The 22,944-nt window shown below is 40.8% G+C and overlaps 1 protein-coding gene across 1 annotated transcript; it reads right to left on the reverse strand.

Annotated features, from left to right (window-relative positions):
* Window positions 1-9,693: 9,693 nt before the first annotated feature.
* Window positions 9,694-10,146, reverse strand: LOC120865748 (40S ribosomal protein S28-like). The gene has a single exon (XM_040243109.1). The coding sequence runs from the start codon at window positions 10,005-10,007 to the stop codon at window positions 9,798-9,800; it is 210 nt and encodes a 69-aa protein (XP_040099043.1). The 5' UTR covers window positions 10,008-10,146; the 3' UTR covers window positions 9,694-9,797.
* Between the last annotated feature and the right edge of the window lie 12,798 nt (window positions 10,147-22,944).

Here is a 22,944-nt window from a genome sequence, read left to right on the forward strand (position 1 = left end):
ATGACACCCGCTCCAGTATTCTTGCCTGGAAAATGCCATGAACAGAGCAGCCTGGCAGGCTATAGTCCATGGGGTCGCAACGTGACTTAGCGACTAAATAACAAATTATCCGGGTAGGTCCTAAATCCAACAACAAGCATCTTTATGAGAGTCATTCAGGTGAGAGACACATGAAGCTAAAAGGCCATATGAAGGCAAAGAAAGAGATTTGATTGGAGTTATTCAGCCACAAGTCAAGGAAGGCCTGACACTACCAGAAACGGGAAGATGCAAGAAGGATTCTTCCTGAGAGCTTTCAGAAGGAGCGCAGCTCTGCCTGTGCTTTGATGTTGGTCTTCTGGCTCCCAGAACTGGGAGGGAAAACATTTCTGTCGTTTCAAGTCACCCAGTGTATGGAATTTTGTTACAGCAGCCCTAAGAAGCTGATATGATACATAAGAAGAAATACTTTCACTAGTGATTAGACAAACAGAACTTAAAACCTCATGTAATGCCCTATACACAAACTATACTGGCAAAAATTAAGGTGACCGATCATATCAGAGGTGGTAAAGTTGTGGCTCAATGAGAACTCTTATGCCATACTGGTAGGGTTGTAAATTGGTGCAGTTACTTTGGAAAACAAGTGCATAATGCCCTGTGAAAATGAATATGTATTCTATAATCCAGCAATTCTATGACTAGGTTCAGTTCACTCAAGAGGGACCCCGAAACACGTAGAAGACATCTACAAGAAAACTCACTGCCACTTTGTTCATAAAAACAAAAACTAGAAAAGACACAAAGGTCTAGCAACAGGGAAATGAATAGTTTGAAGCATCCTCACATTGTAAATTTACCCAGGGAAAATGAATATACAATTGTTACATGTAACAAAATAAACAATTTTTAGAAATATAATATGGAATAAGGAATGGAAGCTGTAAAAGTTTGCTCAGAGTCCAGCAAAAATAAACAGTATGCTGCTTATGGATGTCTACATAAGAGGTAGCATGTGCTTTTTTTTTTTTTTTTTTTTTAAAGATGGTGTTTACTTGGGGGAAGAGGAGACTGATGATGGGAAAGGAGGTGTATGCTGGTCCAGGAATACTCTGGTCCTGAGATGTGGAATGGATCCCTAATTGTATCCATTTTGTGTGTATTAACTAAAAAGGTTACATAAGGTTTTTAAAAAAGATTATTATTAAAAATATTTAGTATCAAAACAAAAAGTAAAGAAGAATACTATAATAAGGGCTACACAGAGATCATCTGTAACCTACAGCTGCCAGTGTGTCTGCTGAGTATCCTTTTTACAGGTACCTGAAGAGATGGAAGAATGGATGTTACCTCCTATGTTAGTCACTCAGTCGTGTCTGACTCTGCAACCCCATGGTCTGTAGGCCTCCGGCCATGGGATTCTCCAGGCAAGAATACTGGAGTGGGGTGCCATTGCCTTCTCCAGGAAATAAGACTACTCAGATGAAATTCGTATACATCAGTAAAGCTTTCCCAGATACTTTACTTTCTCAGGTGAAGTCCTGAGTCATGCTTTGGGTAAGGACGACAGTGGGCTGAAGAGAGCAATGCCGCCAGATACTCTGAGAGAAAAGAAATAAAAGTGTCAGAGCGTACAGCTAGGATACCTCTTTGGGCCTTGTGGCTAGTGTGCATACGGAGGTAACCTCACAACCTGCGTTGTGTCAGCTGTTCTGAATGACTGTGTGTGAAGGTGGGCCGAGTTCAATCTTGTACATGGATGCTTAGGTCTTCACTGCAAAACCCCAGGGCCTAACAAGGTTTTCACTTCTTGGCTGTCGGGAATTATCCTATCTGAAGCATGCCATCTGTTTCCAGTTGAGACCCTAACTGATACAAGCAGGCCTATTAATTATCTCTCTCAAACCAGCTGTTGGCAATCCTAGGAGTAGTTTTCTGGCAGCTATTACCCTACACTATTTGCCTGGATTCCATGTAAACAAAGGTGTCAGTATAGAGCTGTGATTCTCAAAGTGCTGTCTCAGACCAGCCTCACCAGCATTACCTGGGAACTTGCTAGAAATGCAAAGACTGCCCCATCCAAGGCCTGCTGCTGCTGCTAAGTCGCTTCAGTTGTGTCCGACTCTGTGCGACCCCACTCAGTCCGAAACTCTGGAGGTGGGCACAATAACCCACTTCATGCAGCCCTGCAGGGACTGCCCTGGTGGGCGCAGCAGATAAAAATCTGTCTGTCAATGCAGGGGACATGGGTTTGATCCCTGATCTGGGAAGATTCCTCATACCTGGAGCAAGTAAGCCTGTGTGCCACAGCTACTGAGGCGTGCATGCTCTGGGGTTCACAGGCTACAACTAATGTGTACCCTGAGGCTGCTGAAGCCTGTGCACCCTAAATCCTGTGCTCCCCAGCAAGAGAAGCCACTGCCATGAGGAGCCCGTGAACGACAATTAGAGAGTAGCCCCGGCTCTCTGCAACTAGAGAAAGTCCGCGTTCAGCAATGAAGATCCAGAGCAGCCAAAAATGAATAAAGCAGTGTATACATGTTAAAAAAAAAAAAAAAAGCCTTGTAGGTGATTCTATATGTGTTAAACCATGAGACCCATTAGCATGAAGAATTCTCAGTGGACACTGAAGCATCTCAAAGACAATATTTTATGTTCAAAAGAAAAATTGTAGCTCCTTACGATGTACAGCATGATGCTTTGAGATGCGTATACATAGTAAAATGATTACTACCGTCAAGCTAATTAACATCTCCATGTCCTCACAGAATAATTATCTTTTGTATGTGTCTGGTAAGAGCCCATCTGAGGATCTAAGTGAAGTCGTTCAGTCGTGTCTGACTCTTTGCAACCCCATGGACTATAGCCTACCAGGCTCTTCCATCCATGGAATTTTCCAGGCAAGAGTACTGGAGTGGGTTGCCATTTTCTTCTCCAGTTCCTAGGATCTAGGCTCTTAGCAAACTTTTAGTCTACAGTACAGAACTATTCACTGTAGACACTATGGTGTATATAAGTTCTTGAGAACCTCATCCTACGTAACTGAGACTTGGACTTTTATCTCATTTGATGAATAGCTCCCCATTCCTCCCACCTCCCCACTTCTGAAAACCATCATTCTGTCCATACTGTCTGGTTCTGTAACTTTGACTTGTCTAGCTTCCATGTATTGGAGAAGGCAGTGGCACCCCACTCCAGTACTCTTGCCTGAGAAATTCCATGGATGGAGGAGCCTGGTAGGCTGCAGTCCATGGGGTCGCTAGGAGTCAGACACGACTGAGCGACTTCATTTTCACTTTTCACTTTCATGCATTGGAGAAGGAAATGGCAACCCACTCCAGTGTTCTTGCCTGGAGAATCCCAGGGACAGGGGACCCTGGTGGGCTGCTGTCTCTGGGGTTGCACACAGTCGGACACAACTGAAGCGACTTAGTAGCAGCAGCAGCAGCAGCAGCTTCCATGTATAAGTGAGATCATGCAGTATTTTTCTTTCTGTGTCAGACTTATTTTGCTTAGCATAATATCCCCTGGGTCCATCTATTTGTTACAAATGCCAGGATCTCTTTTTAAAGGCTGAGTTCAGTTCAGTTCAGTAGCTCAGTCGTGTCTGAGTCTTTGCGACCCCACAGACTGCAGCACACCAGGCTTCCCTGTCCATCGCCAACTCCCGGAGTTTACCCAAACTCATGTCCATTGAGTCAGTGATGCCATCCAACCATCTCATCCTCTGTTGTCTCCTTCTCCTCCTGCCTTCAATCTTTCCCAGCATCAGGGTCTTTTCAAATGAGTCAGTTCTTCGCATGAGGTGGCCAAAGTATTTGAGTTTCAGCTTCAGCATCAGTCCTTCCAATGAATATTCAGGACTGATTTCCTTTAGGCTGAGTGGTATTCCATTAAATGTATCACAATTTCTTTATCCATTGATGTTGTTTTAGATCTTGATTATGGTCAATAATGCTGCAATGAACATGGGTAAGATATTGATTTCATTTCCTTTGACTGTATACACAGAAGAAGGATAACTGGATCTATTTTCAAGTTTTTTATGACCCTCCATGCTGTTTTTATAATGGCTGTACATTGCCACCGACAGTGTACAAGGATCCCCTTTTCTCCACATCCTCACCAACGTTTGTTATCTTTTGTCTTTTTGACAGTAGCCCTCCTAACAAGTGTGAGGTCAAATCCCATTGTAGTTTTGATTTGCATTTCCCTGATAATTAGTGGTGCCAAGTATGCCTTCTTGGGAAAAAATGTCAAGTCTTCTGTCCATTTTTTCCATTGGATTGTTATCTTGCTATTGAGTTGTATGAGTTCCTTACGTATTTTGGATATTAACCCCTTATCGGATAGATGACTTGCAAATATTTTTCCCCATTCTGTAGGCTGTCTTTTCGTTTTGTTTATTATTGCCTTTGATGAGCAGGAGCTTTCTAGTTTGATACGGTCCTTGTTTATTTTCCTTTTCATTGCCTGTGCTTTCAGTGTCATAGCCAAGAAAATCATTGCCAAGGTCGATGTCAAGGAGCTTTTCCCTATGTTTTCTTCTAGGAATTTTACCAAGACTTATGTTTAAGACTCACTCTAAGTTGAGTTGATTTTTGTGTATAGTGCAATATAAGAGTTTAATTTAATTATTTTGTATGTAGTTATTCAGTTTTCACAGCACCATTTTGACTCACTGTTTCTCTCAAAAGAGAGATTCTTTTTTGTCTCTTGTGTATTCCTGGTGCTCTTGTCAAAAATTAGTTGACCCTATATGCTTAGGTTTATTTCTGGACTTTCTATTCTGTTCTGTTGGCCTATGTGTCTATTTTTATGGAATTCTCCCACACTGTAGAAGTGAAAGAACTTAGGAGGGAAGCTTTAAAAGTAGGGGAAAATTTTTCCTCTTGATGAATTTAATGTGGGGCAAGTCTTAGGGGATCATTATATCATGATGTTAAGTGACTCAAGGCTTTATAACAATGCCCTAAATAGGTGACTTTATTGGAGATTAATGAACTGAGTGAATCTATTGAAGAGATTTGTGCTGATTGGATCATCATCTCATTCTACAGCCCATATCCTTTCTAAATTTGGTAGTGAGAGAAAAAGCATATAAACAAAACAATTTCAGCATGTGATAAATTACTCTAGTCAGGGCAAAAGTAGACCAGGGTCTAGTAGCTGGAATTTAAAAAAGAACTTGGTAGCTTACTAGGGATCTAGGGTTTACTGTGTTAATTTTGTGAGTTATTGTTTTTCAGTCGATGAGTCATGTCCGATTCTTTGTGACCCCATAGACTGCAGCACCTAGGCTTCCCTGTCCTTCATTTTATCCTAGAGTTTGCTCAGATTCATGTCCATCGAGTCAGTGATGCCATCCAACCATCTCATCCTCTGTCATCCCCTTCTTCTCCCACCCTCAATCTTTCCCAGCATCAGGGTCTTTTCCAATGAGTCAGCTCTTCACATCAGGTGGAACAGTCCTCTAAAGTTTTCTATATCTCAGATAAGGACTAAAAATGATTGTGTGAAAAACTACAGTTTTGTCATGACCTCATAAATTATTTGTAGCGTTATATTCAATATTGTTACCAGCACCACCTGGTCAGCTCCCAGGACTTAAGGTCTTTTTAGGCTTCAATATTTAATGTTTACTACACAGACCATAGTACCTAGCAGAAGCTCATTGCTTAATCTTCAGTTTAATAAAAAATTGCTATTTCTTCACTTTTAACATTTTTTGAATTTTTTTGGGGGGGAGGACACCCTCCTTTATCAAGTCTCTTAATGACTCTGAGATAAACTGCATTTTGATTAAATAGTCAGCAATTAAATGTGTTTACGTGTGTTTCATTTGCCGCTGACTCCCTGCTATCAGATTTGCCTGGATGTGAAATGAAAGGTTATAGAAATAAATTGAATACTTTGACTACATAAGCCTAAATAACTGGTTTACCTCTCTTTATTGTTTTAGTTTTTCTCTTTTGATCTGTTTTGAACTTGTACGTTGGTTGTTTCTAGTTGTCTCAGGGAGGCAACAGAGAGATAGGTCTCTAAATTTTGTCTGATATATAGAATAGATAGTTACAGACCCATTTCCCTAGAAATGTTTTAGTTCTGAGATGTCCTGTTGAAGTGTGTGCATGCTTACTTTCTCAGTCGTGTCCGACTCTGCGAACCCATGGACTATAGCCCTGCAAGCTCCTCTGTCCATGGGATTCTCCAGACAAGAATACTGCAATGGGTTGCCATTCCCTTCTCCAGGGGATCTTCCTGACCCAGGGACTGTGCCCAGGTCTCCTGCATTGCACGTGGATTCTTTATCATCTGAGCCACCAGGGAAACCCATATTCTCTTGGCATGCAGCTCTAATTCATTTGTGGATGAGATTACATAGTCAAATGTGGAAAGCCTATTTGAAATACCCACTTTAAAACATGGTGAATGTTTTTATGCATTCTGTGAAATTATCTGTCTATTGACTTTATTTTAGGCTCAGATCTGCCCCTTGCTTGACTAGTTTATATTGAACTTTGCATGTGCAAAGACTTCTTTTTCAATGCATCTACCCAGTATTCATGTGTTGAAAGTTTATGGAAAGATGGTTTTGCTGAAGTATATAAGAAGAATATAATGAAGGATACAATGAAAAGCTCATGGCATTTGCAGCCAGACAGACCTAGATTCGGCTGCTATTTGTGATGAGGGACAAATTACTTAAGAGCTCAGAGCCTTAGTTTTCTTATCTAAAAATGTATGTAATAATATTTCCCCAATAGGTTGTTGAAATAACATGTATTAGTATCTAACAAAGTCTGATACATAGCATAGGTTTCAGCTTTCTCCCTTTAAAAAAAATTATTAACTGATATAAAGCATATTCAAATTTTATTTGAGCAATAATCTTAAAATCTACTTTATATCTTTAAAAGGCATAGATTAAAAATTTTTTATATAGGAAATTTGATCTTCTAGAACAATATAACTCTTCAAATCAAACTCTATTAATAATAAGCTTTCTTCCAAAGATTTGGATCTTTAAACTATCTTTAGCCCTATTATCAGTATTTCAGATAGGGCCATTTGGATGCAAATTAGCCAGAAAATGAACTCCAGTAGAAGTATTTATTTAGAGACCAATGCTGTAGTTCTCTGATCCAGAGAACTTCCTCACAAAATGGGATCACACAGAGGTCAGTGGTAATAAAACAAAACCATAAATCAAAGTAGAATCTCCTATAAATCAGCAGCAATATACTCAGTTACTACATCAGTCAGGATTATTTATAAATATGTCAATATATAGTGTAGTATCTCTTGGTTTCTCTTTATGTTCTACAGTTTATACAATTTGCAATACTTGATAATGAATCTTTGTAATGTAAAAGGATTCCATTGTTTAATGAATATCCAGTTACCTACCTTACAGAGCACACGTGTCCTCCTTTTACTTATCTTAGAATGTTAATTACTGTAAGCCCTTACTTCTTCTGTGCTGGTGGGTCTCAAATCTTATCAGGCATCAGAACCACTAAGAACATACTGAAACACACATTGCTGGGTTCCACCCTCAGTGTCAGATTCAGCAGATCTGGATTGAGGCCTGAGAATCTGCATTTCTAACAAGTCCCCAGGTGATGTGATGCTGATCTAGCTGGAAGAGCAGGAAAGGAAATGCATGATGCTTAGAGACCCTACAGAGATGCCCCTGCCTGGTTTACTTCCTTTTTTCTCTTTGCTCTCTCAAGCTTATAGTCTTAGAATAGAGCTGTAGCCAAACCATAGTCCCACTGATAGAAAAACGTTTTGTGTTGTAAGCCTTTGAGGTTTGGGGGTGGTTTGTTATCCCATCAAAACGTGGCCACTGTATCAGTCCACTTTAGCATTATTTGAATAGTAACACTTGGAAGTGATCTAAATATTCATTAAAAAAAGATGCATAAATAAATCGTGGACTGTTCAGGAAGTGGTATAAAATTTGGCAGTTAAACTGAGTGAATAAATGCCATATTTGTTAGTATATAAATCTTAAAAACAGTCATGAGGGTAAAAATACTGCAGCAGGCTACATGTAGTATAATGTAATTTACATAGATTTTAGAAAATGCCAAATACTCCTCTGTATTATAGGCATATATGTAGTGAAAAGGTTAAAATAGGAATGAAATAACACGTTCTAAATTCAGAAGAATATTTACATGTCAGAGGGGAGTGAAAAGGATGAGATTAGGGAGGAGTGAAGAACCTGTAACTCTAAAGTTTTGTTTCTTCATAGAGTGAGGACTAGATGTCAAGATCAGGCAAAGTTAGATGGTGGGGATGTGGATGTACTGGTCTGTATACTCTCCTTTATGACGAGTTCTTCATAGCACAATAAAATATATCTTTTCAAGGAGGGAGCTTGCATTAGTAATGTGTTTTGCAACTCATGGGGTCTAGCAGCTCCAAGTGTGTGGCAGACGAATGAGCCTGGCATTTTGAGATTCTCCCAGGTTATAAAAACAAAACAATAGAAATAAGCAGTTCAAACTGTTTGTGAAAACCTGTCTTAAATATGGGCACAGATATCAAGCCACATAGTGGCAGTCAGCATGCTTACCAGCTATGTCTTTTTTCTTGAATGCTGATTTATTTACTCGGTTGGAACATTTGATACTGATTTTAATTCGTTAAAAATGCTGGGCTAGGCTTTCAGAGGTTACACATGCAGCCCAATTTCCTTTCTCTCTCTCTCTCTCTTTTTTTTTTGTTTACTGGAGACAACAAAGGAGGATAATTGAGTGGGTGTGATTGTTTCAAAACTTTACACACTTTCTTCGTTTCCCTTCCGGAGGAAGGCAAAAACGTAGTGTTGCTTTAAAAACTCTACGGAGAGCAGCTGGAGAGCTTTTGAAAAGCACAGTTTTCCAGGTCCCATCTCACATCCTAGTGAATCTGAATTTTCCAAATATGAGACAGAGAATCTGTTTATTTATTCATTCATTCCCTCATTCATTTATTTAAAAGCTTTCTACACTCACTGTTACCTTCACAGAACCAAAATCTCCCTAACTTCACCAGTTGAGAATTTCTTTTCTGATTTACCACTCACTGCTGCATATCATTCATTTTTTTCTACCTTACAAAGCAGTAAGCAAGTTCTAAAAACAGAGCAAACCAATAAATAAAGTAGGAACGTTATATATAAATCAGTTTACACAAGTGTTATAAAATTACATGGGTCTGTTAAAAGGAGAGCAACCCAATTATAGAGTTTACCCTACTGAGTCCCAGATGCTGAACCTCATTTAGAAGTTGGCATATGTAGAATATTCCTTGTAGCTATGCTCGGAGTATCTTTGTTCCCTGGGTGTGTAAGCCTTCTTTTAAAAATATCTTAACTCTTCCATTCAAGGTGTAGAGTATGGAAATATACAGAGCTTGGGAGGATACTGACTTGGAAACTGGTGTCTTTCAAACTGAAATTGTTGTAATGATAACCTGTTAATAGGTTTCTCGTGGGCCCGCCCAACTTGGCCTCACCGGGGAGCGGGGTTGACCATCTGTGCCCAGCCATGAAGGATATCTGTGTTTCGTGTTTATTTATTTATTTATTTATTTATTTATTTTTTTTTGCTGAGTCGGGTCTTAGTTTCGGCATCTAGCCTTAGTTGCTCTGTGGCATGTAAAATCTTAGTTCCCCAACCAGGTATTGAACCCGTGTCCCCTGCACTGCAAGACAGATTCTTTTTTTTTTTTCAGGTTTACATAGGATACAAACACTTTATTAACAGCAGATCATCCTGGTGGGCCAAGGCGTCAACCCAGACATCCAGCACCCAGTCACAAGTTCAGCGCAGCCTCCGAGCCTCTCGCTCTGACTCCAGCAGGGTGAGCACATCGCCCTCGTGCACGGAGCCTTTCACGTTTGGGATGATGGAGCGGCTCGTGTCGTCCATGAATTCTACGCACCCCTGCGTGCACTGTCCCTGAGAACCCGTCTTGCCCAACACCTTGGTGACCCTGGCAAGCTTGATGGGCTGCGCACGGCTCGCGTCCATGATGCCGGCGCAGTGGCGGTCGGGCGGAGAGCGCAAGACAGATTCTTAACCACTGAAACAACACGGACATCCCCATTTGTGTGTTAATCGAAAATTAATGTTTTGCTGGCATTTATGAAAATATTAATATATTTTATGATTAAAAAACGCTAACCTTTTATTGATGTGTATTTGTATGTGTGTTTTGTGGAAGACAATTTTTCCACAGACCAGGGGCACGGGGGAGTGGAGGGATGGTTTGGGGATAATTCAAGTGCATTAAATGTATTGTGTACTTTATCTCTATTATTATTACATCAGCTCCAGCTCGGATCATCAGACATTAGATTCTGGAGGTTGGAGACCCCTGACTTAGCAGACAGGAAGCAACTACAGCGAGCCCAGTGCGGGAGGGTGCCGCAGTGCCTGGCCCCCACCCAGAGGTGGTACTGAAGCTTAATCAGGCTTTTAAAGAATATCCTTAATTGGAAGAGAATTGCTTTACAGTGTTGTGAGTTTCTGCTGTATAGCAAAGTGAATCAGCTATGTACGTATATCCCCTTCCTCCTAAGCCTCCCCCGATTCGCACCCCCGCATGAGGCACTCTTAACTGAAATTTCTCTGGGGCTGTTCTTGGTGCCAGTCTGCCCTTCTTGCATGGTCTTCAACAGCACTAGCCAAAAATGATGACTAAGCAAACCCTGGGAGGCACATACCTGGGGCCACTGCACCAAGTCTGAAGTGCAGGCAACAGAGAGGTTGATTCTTCGGCCTTTTGTACCAGAAAGTAAGGAGGCTGCCAGATGTGGGTCTTGTCACGTAGATGCCAGTGCCCATTTGAGAGCACCAGTTGACCAAAATGGCACAGAGGTAAAAAAGACCCACCTGCCATTGCAAGAGATAGAGGGGACGTGGATTTGATCCCTGGGTCAGGAAGATCCCCTGGAGGAGAAAATGGCAGCCCACTCCAGTATTCTTGCCTGGAGAGTCCCATGGACAGAGGAGCCTAGAGGGCTACATTCCATGGGGTCTCAGAGCTGGACACAACCGAGCGACTGAGCATGCACACGTGAACATTTTCATGATAATTTTAGGAGCAAAAAGAATGAGTGTGATGGATGACAACACAACAAATATATAAAGAAAAATTTTTGGATTAATAGTGATGGTCTAAAGAATTAATTGTGGTTGCCAGAAGCAAGGGTGGATGCTAGGGAAATTTGGTAGAGTCAAAAGGGACAAACTTTCAGTTAAGATAAATAAGGACTGGGGATGTCATTCCAGCATGGTGACTATAATTAATACTACTGTGTGGTATCTTTGAAAGCTGCTTAGAGAGTGGATCCTAAAAGCTCTCATCACAAGGAAAAATATTGGGGGGGGCCGTGCCACATGGCATGCAGGGTCTTAGTTCTCCAACTGGGGATTGAACTCGTGCTCCCTGCAGTAGAAGCACTGAGTCTTAACCACTGGACTGCCAGGAAAGTCCCCCCGATTTGGCTCAGAGCTTAAAAGCGTCTGCCTGCAATGCGGGAGACCTGGGTTCGATCCCTGGTTTGGGAAGATCCCCTGGAGAAGGAAATGGCAATCCACTCCAGTATTCTTGCCTAGAGAATCCCATGGATGGAGGAGCCTGATGGATGTTAACGAAACTTACTGTGGTAATTATTTCACAATATGTATAGGTCAAGTCATTATGCAGTAAATTTTAAACGTTTATGGTGTCATATGTCAGTTATATCTCAGTAAAGCTAGAGATAAATAAAATGCAGAAGGAATGACAGAATTTGAGAATGCTTATTTTGCAAACTTTAATAATCTAGTGGGTCTAGCAGTGATAAACAAAGACTCTTAAAACTGTTGGATAAAAGTTTAAGGGATAAACTTCATAAGGGATGGGGCAGTCTGATGATACCGGAACCCACTGATCAATCTTACCACTGAAAGTGAGCAGGCAACCAGACGCGAAGTACCTGCTGTGAAATATCAGTGTCTTGAAAACTGAACCTGAATCTAATTAAGCATCTTGATCTACGAGTTGACAAGAAATGTGAAGGACAGAAAAACATATGTAAACTGATACCTTGAGGATGCAATCTACCAAATTCAGAATAAGGGAAATCCCATAGCATCGAGAAAACAAGAGTGAAGCACAAAAACAGTAGATATTTAAAGAGGCTCTGAAAACATATCAACAAAATACAGTCCTCAGGATCTTGTTTGGATTTTGATCCAACCAAAACAACTTTGAAATACATTTTATAGAAAATCTGGTAAAATCGAACATAAACTGGGTATTAGACAATAGTAAAGACTTGCTGCTAATTTTGTCCAGTATGATGGTGTCATTGTGATTACATCTTTTTTAAGTCTTCTTCTGTTAAATATTCTGAAGTATTTATGGGTGAAACCATATGATAATTGGGATCCAGAAGAGGGCAAAAAAAGTGAGGAGGAATAGAGGAGAATGTAGGGACAAATGTTGCTGGCTTGTGGAACTTGGTTGGGTATATGTGGCTTTCATTATATTGTTATCACTACTTTTGCGTATGTTTGAAAAGTCCTTGAAAAATGTTAAAAAAATGAAAATACATGAAGAAATTCTTTTTAAAAAAACGTACAACCTCTCATGGGTTCTGTTGATTAAGCCAGCTTTGAGAGTCATTTAGGTGGAGAGGACTTTGGAATGATGCTAGGGGCAAGTGTAGAGAGGCTGGAATAACCCCTCCCCCTACCACTACCTCTGGTGGCTCAGACAGCAGTGAATCTGCCTGCACTGCAGGAGACCCGGGTTCGATCCCTGGGTTGGGAAGACCTTCTGGAGAAGGGAACGGCTACCCACTCCAGTATTTTTATCTGGAGAATTCCTTGGATGAAGGAGCTTGGTGGATTACAGTCCATGGGGTCACAAAGAGTCGGACACCACTGAGTGACTAATGCTACCCTCCCTCCATCTATCTCCCCCCCACACCCCCCTACCCCGCCCCACGCCCAAAACAGTTCCCAGACGTTCCGTGCTCTCAAGGGTTCTCAGTTTTAATGATGGGCAAACAATACAGAAGAACTCAGGATGCAGGAATACTTGCATGATGTTATAGTTGGAAGTTTTTAAAAGAATTTTAATAGAATTCCTTCTCTGATCTGAGAAAAAGATTAATGGGTATTAATATTTAGCTTCTATTTCCATGAAAAGCCTGTGGAAAAGCATTTTGCAAAGCATCTATGGTAACTAATCCAGAAAATAAATCAAATTAGTCACTGTTGAGGGCTTGCATTACAAACCAAAATAAGATACGTTTTTTTGATGAGTGGCTAGCTTGAGGGTAGAACTTCATGGTTTTATGACACCAACATTTACTATTAATTATTTCCAAGTTAGTTTAGCTCATAAGTGCTATGCAAATAGCACTGAGCTGGATGTTCTGAGACCAGGTTTTGATTTTGGATCTTTCGCTGGCAAGGCATGTGACTTTCTTCAAGTTACTCCCTCTCAGGTTCATTTTTTTTTCTTTTCTAAACAGAAAACAGAATAAATGTCTGAGGTCCTTCCAGCTCTAAGATTCTATTTGTCTCTGAATTTAAAAAATGTTTTCATTCCTTTGCCTACACAGTTTCATTTATTCCTAAATCAGACTTATGACACTGGAAGTTTTATTATTCACAGCTGACAGATGTAGAAACTGAGGATAGAGACAGTAAATAATCTAATGAACAATGAAAGTTTAGGTGTGACCTGATTTTCATTCTTACAGAAATATCCAGTCTTTGACTTCTATGTTAACTGTTCTTTGCTATTAGTAGCTGAGGTTCAATGCACTTAGACATTTGAAATCATTGGAAACTGTGAAATATTAGAGAAGTTTCATTTGTCTTAACAGTCATAAAAGTTTTACATCTCAATATGAACTATCATTTTTAAAATATAATAAGAGCATTTCTATAAAATATGTTCCTTTCCAACTGGATTTGTGTGTGTCTGTGTGTGTGTGAAATAAGTTTCCTAAAATTTCAAGGACGTTAAATGAATCAATAGTATATAGTATGTCTAAGATGCACTGTAAAATAAAAGATCTCTAAATATTAAAAGAACAAATTTATTTGTTTAGCTTCCCTTGTGGCTCAGCTGGTAAAGAATCTGCCTGCAATGTGGGAGACCTGGGTTCGCGCCCTTGGTTGGGAAGATCCCCTGGAGAAGGGAAAGGCTACCCACTCCAGTATTCTGGCCTGGAGAATTCCATGGACTGTATAGTCCATGGGGTTGGAAGGAGCTGGACACTGCTGAGAGACTTTCACTCACTCACTCAAGTATTTAGTAAACATTTGCTGTTGCCTTCCCAGATAGGTAAGTGGCAAAGAATCCACTTGCCAATGCAGGAGACTTAAGAGATGAGGTTTGATTTCTGAGTCGGGAAGACCTCCTGGAGAGTGGGAAATGGCAACCCATTCCCTTATTCTTGCCTGGAGAATCCCATGGGCAGAGGAGCCTGGCAGGATGAGTCTGATACAACTGATTGAGCACACACAAGCATTTACTCTGCCCCTCTTTGTTCCAAATGAATTTGAATCGTTAGTGTGGTTCAAAAGCCACCTGGATAGGATGAGACTCAGTTCCTGTCCAGGTGTCCTAGGATGGGGCTTGTTATCTACCTCATTTCCAGGGTCATAGCATTGTTAGACCACGCCCAGTGCATTTTGGCTCTGTAATCAAAATACTGGCGTCTCCGAGAAAGTTCAAACTTCCAAACTACTTGTGCTACGTAACAGAACCTTGCATATAATTGAGGTGCTCAGCAAGTAAATATTGAATTAAAGCTAACATGAGGACAAGGTTAAGGTAAAAAGTAGTCAAGGTTAAGGCCATTTGAGCAGGTGAGATTTCAGGTGGCAATAAATCAGGTTATTATTTTAAGGGTAATAGATACTTGGTTCTTTGTGGATTTTCTTGTGAAAAACCAGACCTGTATTGTTCTAAAGATTTGACAACCACAGTGGCAATGAGAGTAAAGATAGCTGTTTTTCTTTTTCACTTTATACTTTTCAAAGCACTTTAATTATATCTCATTTAACTTATAATTTCAATTCTTGATGACATATTTATGTAAATGTTGGCTTGAATTTTAAGTGGGAAATGGACAAACCCAGTTTTGAAAGGGGTTAGTGTCTTCCTGCTAAAAATAATGTAATGAAAGAAATAGAAGTGTACTTTGGAGGCAGCACACATTTATACATTATTTGGGCAGTTTATAGTTATAATACTGACACTGTTTCCTTTGGGGAAAACTTTCATGTTAATGCCACCTCTTTAGGTCTGAATATTCTGGTGAAATTAAAGGGAACTTTGAGGGCAGGTAAATAAAAAGGCATGCTGCCCTGTTTTAAATTGTATGACCATGAAGATTATGTCCTTACAAAACTGTTTTTCTAATTTATAGTGCATTTTAATGAGCATAATTCAGTTGTTTAATTCCCAGTAGCACTGAACAGAAAGCAACACTGAAGGTGGCTGATTAATATAATATTTTATGTTTATCTTTAGTCAGTAACCATGTCAATATATGAAGATGTTTTGAAAGCAGCAACATGTTCCAAACAGACTTTCTTTGCTATGTAATTTTCTTGAGATATTTCATTTTTCAAATGTTTGTATTAAAGCTTTTCAATGTTGCACAGCTTAGCCAAATAGTATTTGTACTGCACCTTTAATAACATTTAAATAAAAGTTTAAGGGTGGAAAATTATTGGTTCAACAATGGTTTAAGGGAAGTTTCTTTCCTGTTATCACCTGCTATATTTAAATCTTTATACCTTCATATACTTTGGGATAAACTAAGTCCAGGTGGTTTCCTTTTAAACTTCTCAGACTTTGTCCAGATTTCCCTTTGTGTTAGCAACAGACATGTTATTAGCTGTCTTGCACCATCATGTATTACTAATTTGCATTTTCTCCACCCTTCGCAAACAGCTTGATGTCTCAAATCTTCATTTTTCGGGGGATACAAATTATTCAGTAAAAGGCATAATCTTTCTTAAAATAATCATCATCATTGAGGTGATTCAGGTAGACTTATGGACCAGGGAGAACATAATTTATAAATATTTATAAAATATTCCAAATATTTAACAACTGATAAGGCTAGGGCACTAGCCAATCAGAACAGGCAAGGGCCATAAAGCTGAACAAAGTCCTGCAGGCCCCTTTGGGGGCGGATATTAACCCTTTAGCTGCTGGATCCTGAGAAGGGGGGAGGAGGGGATAAAGCAAGAGCGATGCAGAGGAGAGAGGAGGAAGCTTGCGATGAGGCTCATATTAGTGACTGTATATATATATACACACACCAGGGTTTCTCAGCCTTGGCACTACTGGCATTTTGGGACCAGTAATTCTTTGTCGTTGGGACCTGTCCTTTGCATTGTAGGGTACTCAGCTGTGTATCTGGTTTCTACTCACTGGGTTCTGTGATCACTGCCCCCTTAGTTGTGACAACTAGAAGTGTCTCCAGGGATTGTCAAATGTCTCCTGGGAGGCTGAGGAATACGGTTATATAGCATCTGGCACAAAAATATTTTAACATTCTAACAACTGTTACCGGAGAAGGCAATGGCACCCCACTCCAGTACTCTTGCCTGGCAAATCTCATGAACGGAGGAGCCTGGTGGGCTGCAGTCCATGGGGTCGCTAAGAGTCGGACACGACTGAGCGACTTCACTTTCACTTTTCACTTTCATGCATTGGAGAAGGAAATGGCAACCCACTCCGGTGTTCTTGCCTGGAGACTCCCAGCGATGGGGGAGCCTGATGGGCTGCCGTCTCTGGGGTCACACAGAGTTGGACATGGCTGAAGCGACTTAGCAGCAGCAACAACTGTTACATTCATGCCCTCATCCACAGGGTCTTAAACTGTCACCTGCCTTTTGTTTGTCGCTCAGTTGTGACTCTTTGCGACCCCAAGGACTGTATGTAGCCCACCAGGCTACTCTGTCCATAGAATTCTCCGGGCAAGAATACTGCAGTGGGTAGCCATTCCCGTCTCCAGAGGATTCTTCCCGATCCAGGGATTAAATGCAGGTCTCCTCTATTGCAGGCAGTTTCTTTTCCGTCTGTACCACCAGGGAAGCACAGAAATATTTCAATATCCTAACAACCATTACATTCATGCCCTCATCCGCAGGGTCTTAAACTGTCACCTGCCTTAGAGAGCTCAACAAATATTTGAGAAATGGATGAATGACTTAGGCATTCAGTCAACACACAGGGAATCACCCTTCAGGAAAGGTTGATGCCTGTGTTATCTATCGTCCTCTGAGTGTGGGTACAACTTGATTTATGGCTAAACAGGTGTTCAGTGAGTCCCTTCACCGTGTTGACCACAGGATATGACACTGCGGGGGCTGCTAAGGCGTGAGGTCTCTAGGATTCATTGACTGCATCTCTTCTCACTTCATATACAGTTTATGGATCGTTTCCTCCATGCTGAAGGTTTTCACTTATATGCAGATAAATCCTACATTTGCATCTCTATTGCTCTTTCTGAACTTAAGCTGTATTTCCATCAGCCTTGCATATCTTATACCTTCTGTAGGAAATACAGAAAATTGAACTCAGCTTTCGCCTGTCCTCACTGCATCCAGACAGACTCCTTGTCTGTCACAATTTGCTTAAATTCATTAGATCATTATCATCTCATTCACGGTGGTATCTAGATAACTCTCTTGTAATTCCTATAGGTAAGGAACAATCAATCACATGCAGTTTTAACCTAACCACTCATTGGAAAAGACCGTGATGCTGGGAAAGATTGAAGGCAGGAGGAGAAGGGGACGACAGAGGATGAGATGGTTGGATGGCATCACCAACTCAACGGATATGAGTCTGAGTAAACTCTGGGCATTGGTGATGAACAGGGAGGCCTGGCGTGCTGCAGTCCACGGGGTCACAAAGAGCCGGACGCGACTGAGCAACTGAACTGAACTGAACCTAACCACTGAATAGTTTGGATGACATTCCCTTCTCTTTGTCTTCTCTAGTCTTTCCTTTTCTATTGTTTTCCTCTATTTTTTTACATTGTTCACTTAGGAAGGCTTTCTTATCTCTCCTTGCTGTTCTTTGGAACTCTGCATTCAGATGGGGATATCTTTTCTCCTTCGTCTTCCACTTCTCTTATTTTCTGGGCCTCCTTAACTGTAGCCTTGTCACCCTGGGCTGAAATGATCTATTTAACTCTTATGTGTCTCATCACTAGGACTGAGACTGCACCTTTTTTAAATCATTATGTGATGATCCGTTTTTTCTTTTTTAATTCTTAATTTTTTGGCCTCACCGAGTAGCATGTGGGATCTTAGTTCCCCGACCAGATATCTATTCCTTGTTTTGGAAGTGCATGCATGCTCTCTCATGTCCAACTCTTTGCCAGACTGTAGCCTGCCAGGCTCCTCCGTCCCTGGGATTTTCCAGGCAAGAATACTGGAGTGGCTTGGCATTTCCTTCTCCATTGGAAGAATGCAGTCTTAACTACTAGACCACCGGGGAAGTCCTGAGAGTACGTCTTATTCATCTTTATATCCTCTGTTCCTCGCATGGGTGCTTAATAAATGCTTTCAGTATGATCTCAATTCTGAGGAAAAAAACACAAAAACCTAGATGTACAGATACAGAGAAAAAGAAGATCAGAAAGATAGCCATGTAACACAGCTAGAGTCTATGCCTTTGACATGTTAGTGGAACTTTCACCTTGGCCACAGGAAGTATTGCTACAGTACTTATCCATATTACTACATCACAGAAGGAAACTAAAGTCGGTTTGTAAATTTGGGGGAAGCCTGGAAAGGAGTGGGATAAGGGGGAGGAAGGGAAGAGGAGGCAACAGCAGTAACAGAAATGTAAGCTTTGCTAACTTTAAGCCCGTGCTGGAATGGGAGGTGCAGACTAGAAATCATAGTTCTGCTATGATTTCTGCAATGGTCATAGTTCTGCTGCCTTCCTTTGTTCATTGTGAACAACGCCCAGTCCCTTCTTCCTCACTACCCTGAGACCCTAGAAAAAAACCTTTTTGAAAAAAATGGTGTTTTGTGATTTTTTTTTTTTCCTGCTGCTTTCAGGACTTAAGCTCAACTGAGGACATAAGGCTCGCAGATGGGCGTAGTTTTAAAGAAGCTCTAATATTTGGGTTGAAATTCCCTCCTCTGTTAATTATGGCCCTGAAGACTTCTTGTCATAATAGTAAAATTTCACAGCCCCTTGACATTAGAATGTTGATACTCGGGCCCTCGTGCAGCTGTCCGTGCATGAGGCCAACAGATGGGATAGTGTCTAAAAAAAAAAAAAAGGCTGCACTGCTAAGTTTCAAATTCTCTAATCCCCTCACTGAGGCTCTGAAAGCTGACTGCTTGAAAAGGAAGCTGGCTGCTCCCTCATCTGAAGAACCTTGGTCCTCTGATGTCCTCCTGGTCTCAGCCCAGCGACACATGTCAAGCTGCAGAGTGAAAGAAGTTCAGAAGGCATACCATCTCAGTTAACATGTCATCGAAGATATTCCTGTGGTTGACTTACCATCATGATCCTAAATGCTGATTCTGTTCTGGAAGAACACTTAGGACTAGGGATAAAGACCACAAGGTAGAAAAACAAAAATAATCATCTTTTCATACTTTGGAGAACACGACATTCAATTTGCAAAAAAATTTACAAATCAATGAGGATCTATTTATAATTGGTCAACAAACAAGATAAGCACTACAGACAGTAGTGCTCATTTTTTATTTACAACAGTCCATTAAAAAAAAACATTTGCTCACAATCCATGTGCAAGTTGACTAAATTTACTGAATATCATAAAATATGGGACAACGAATATAGGAATGGAATGTCTGCAACCTAAACGAAGCTGAATCTAATCATCCGGGAGGCCACATCTTACATTCAGTGACATAGTATGTTGGAAAGAACATGACTTTTCAGATAGCCAGGCCTAAGCTCAGATCTCATTTCCTGTACTTACTGTGTGACTTTAAGTGAATCAGTCTACCTGCGGACCCCCAGTTTATTTGCATATTAAACTCGAGACAGAATAACCAATTCACAGTTGGATCTCATTGAGGTTAGAAATTTGAGTTTAAGTTCAGAGTGCTCATTTAGAACCTGGCCAGCTACAGTCCATGGGGTTGCAAGTAAGTCGGACATGATATAGCAACTAAACACCAACAGCTTCCTAGTGTAGATTCGATCCATTCATCAAAGATTCACAGTCTGTCTTTCAAAGACCCTACACTCTGCCCTCAGAAGTTGCCAGGCTTCTTGTACTACGTCTTCTTTTTTGTGGGACCGGATCAGAAGTGGCAGTCACCTTCCCATTCTGAATCATCCCTGATTCTGTAGGTTGGGGTATGTTATTCTTTATTACATTGGTGTTTCATATGTGTATCACTTATTTATTTTATTTTTTTAATTTTAAATTTTATTATTACTATTTTTGTATGCATATATCCCCTCCCTCTTGGACCTCTCTACCACACCACCTCCCAATTTTTTCTTTTTTTTCTGCTCTGAAGGAAGTTAACATACAAATACCTAGGACTTGAATTTTACTTATTTATATGTAAATAAATGTTCTTCTCCAACCGGCTGATATTAAATTAAATTTTTAAGGGGATGAAGAATTTTTATAGATGATGAAAGTCCAAAGGTATTAGAAATGAAAGATTTACTTGAGATTATTAGTCCAGTTTCAGTTTAGTCACTCAGTCATGTCCGACTCTTTGCGACCCCATGGACTGTAGCCCTCCAGGCTCCTCTGTGTGTGGGATTCTCCAGGCAAGAATACTGGAGTGGGTTGCCATCCTCCTCCAGGGGATCTTCCCGACCCAGGGATTGAACCCAAGTCTCCCGCATCTCCTGCTCTGGCAGGCGGATTCTTTACTGCTGAGCAACCAGGGAAGCTTCTTGGGATTAGTACTAAGATATTAATTGAACATTGCATGGATGTTACTTGGGTCTCTAAAAGGTATTGACATGACAAACTTCCTCATGACATATATACTGATGCTGGACCATCTGCCAAGTGGCTCCAACATTTGTGGGTAACTAAATGCAGTTGTTTAGTTAATGAGGAATTTAGTACAGTGACGAGACAAAGGATTTACCTGGAAAAGACATCTAGGTAAATCCTTTGTTTTTAAAAATGGATTCTTGAAAAACAAGCTGCCACTTGTCCTTTCCAAGTCCGGGTTTATAATCCACCAAAGCAGAGGGAGAATCTCTTTCTCTCTTACTATTAGTCACCCCCAGGGGGGACTGTGCAATTGGCTTATGGAGCTGAGTTTAAAGAAAATGCTCAGAAGCCCTTAATTCTGTTGATTCTGTGGACTGATCACTAGCAAATTGCTCTCTGGACACAACTGCCCTCTCCCTGAGGATTTAGTGGAACAGATGCCTCTTCCACCCATTTTATGTCCCTGGAGAATATTCATATTATGCAGTGAAGTGAAAGTCACCCAAGTCGTGTCAGACTCTTTGCAACCCCATGGACTATACAGTCCATGGAATTCTCCAGGCCAGAATACTGGAATGGGTAGCCTTTCCCTTCTTCAGGGAATCTTCCCAACCCAAGGATTGAACCTAGATATCCTGCATTGCAGGCAGATTCTTTACCAGCTGAGCTACAAGGAAAAGTCATAGAATACTGGAGTGGGTAGCCTATCCCTTCTCCAGTGGATCTTCCCAACCCAGGAATCGAACTGGGGAATGAAACCGGGGTCTCCTGCATTGCAAGTGGGTTCTTTACCAGCTGAGTTATCAGGGAAGCCCTGATACTATACAGAGCCTTCATTTAACCCTGGTTTTATACCTCAGCATCTTGTCATTTCTATTCAACCAACATGCCTGTCTAGGTCTAACATTTGAATATCTTGAAAGACTACTAACTTGTCTGTGGATCCTGAGGCTTAACTATGACCTTTTCTTCACCTGTTACTCCTTCACTATTCCCTGCCGATCGCCACTTAAGCCTAGCATCTCTCTTCTCTGCTACTACTAAAATGTGGTTCCAGAGACTTCCCTGGTGATGCTGTGATTAAGACTCTACCTCCACTGCGGGGGACAGGGGGCATTCAATCCCTGGTCAGGAAACTAAGGTCCAACATACTGTAGGGTGCAGCCAAAAATTAAAAAATAAATAAAGTGTGGTTCCTGGAAACACTCTGAACTCAGCAACATAAAATTTAATTTGAATTTTAAAGTCAAAGGGAATCAGAGATACTCAAACATCACGTATAAAGCCTGATTGTGAAGTGCAAGGTTTGTGCATCGGCTGGTGTGGGAAAGTATTTCATATTCGGGTGTTGGGAAAGAATAAGTGAGAAAATGGGATCCCTTGACTAATGAAATGACTGCATATAGATTTAGTAAACCCTGGAATGTGTGCTTTGATGGACTAAATTATTTTGGGAGGATAGTGGGATTCAGTTGAGAATTCAAGTTTGATTTTCTTAGAAAATTCAGAATGAATGGTGAATGAATGGAATGTGAGATGCCCAGCTCTGTCCTATTAAAAAAGAGTACTTCCCTAAATCCCTCCTTCCCTAAATTTGTACTCTGTTCTCTTTCTTCCCGTCTTTCCTTCTCTACAGCTTCCTGTATCTGCTTTGGCCACACACTGATTCAGAACTTGAGAACACCAGCCCTGAAATAGAGAAAAGTTTGTTTTTGATTTTGAGTTTGTTTTTCTCTCTGTACTACCTTTATTCAATCATATATTCCGTGTTATGAAAGGTTTTCTCTGAGATCTCCACATGAAATTGATGGTAAAAATATCAAGTGTTCTAGTGAAGTGTCTTCCCCTTGGGTGTGCCCATACCATACAGCATGTCACCTGTTTCAGCAAGGACCAAAGGTATATAAAGATTTGTTGCCCTAATTGCCCTTTCATGGGTTGACACAATAACGGGAAGAGCAACAATATTAACC

Source organism: Oryx dammah, unplaced genomic scaffold, assembly GCF_014754425.2.
Source record: "Oryx dammah isolate SB20612 unplaced genomic scaffold, SCBI_Odam_1.1 HiC_scaffold_7, whole genome shotgun sequence".
NCBI classification, from domain to species: Eukaryota; Metazoa; Chordata; class Mammalia; order Artiodactyla; family Bovidae; genus Oryx; species Oryx dammah.

Excerpts from the sequence above, each read along its gene's own strand:
- LOC120865748 (XM_040243109.1), bottom strand. The coding sequence starts at position 10,007 with ATGGACGCGAGCCGTGCGCAGCCCATCAAGCTTGCCAGGGTCACCAAG.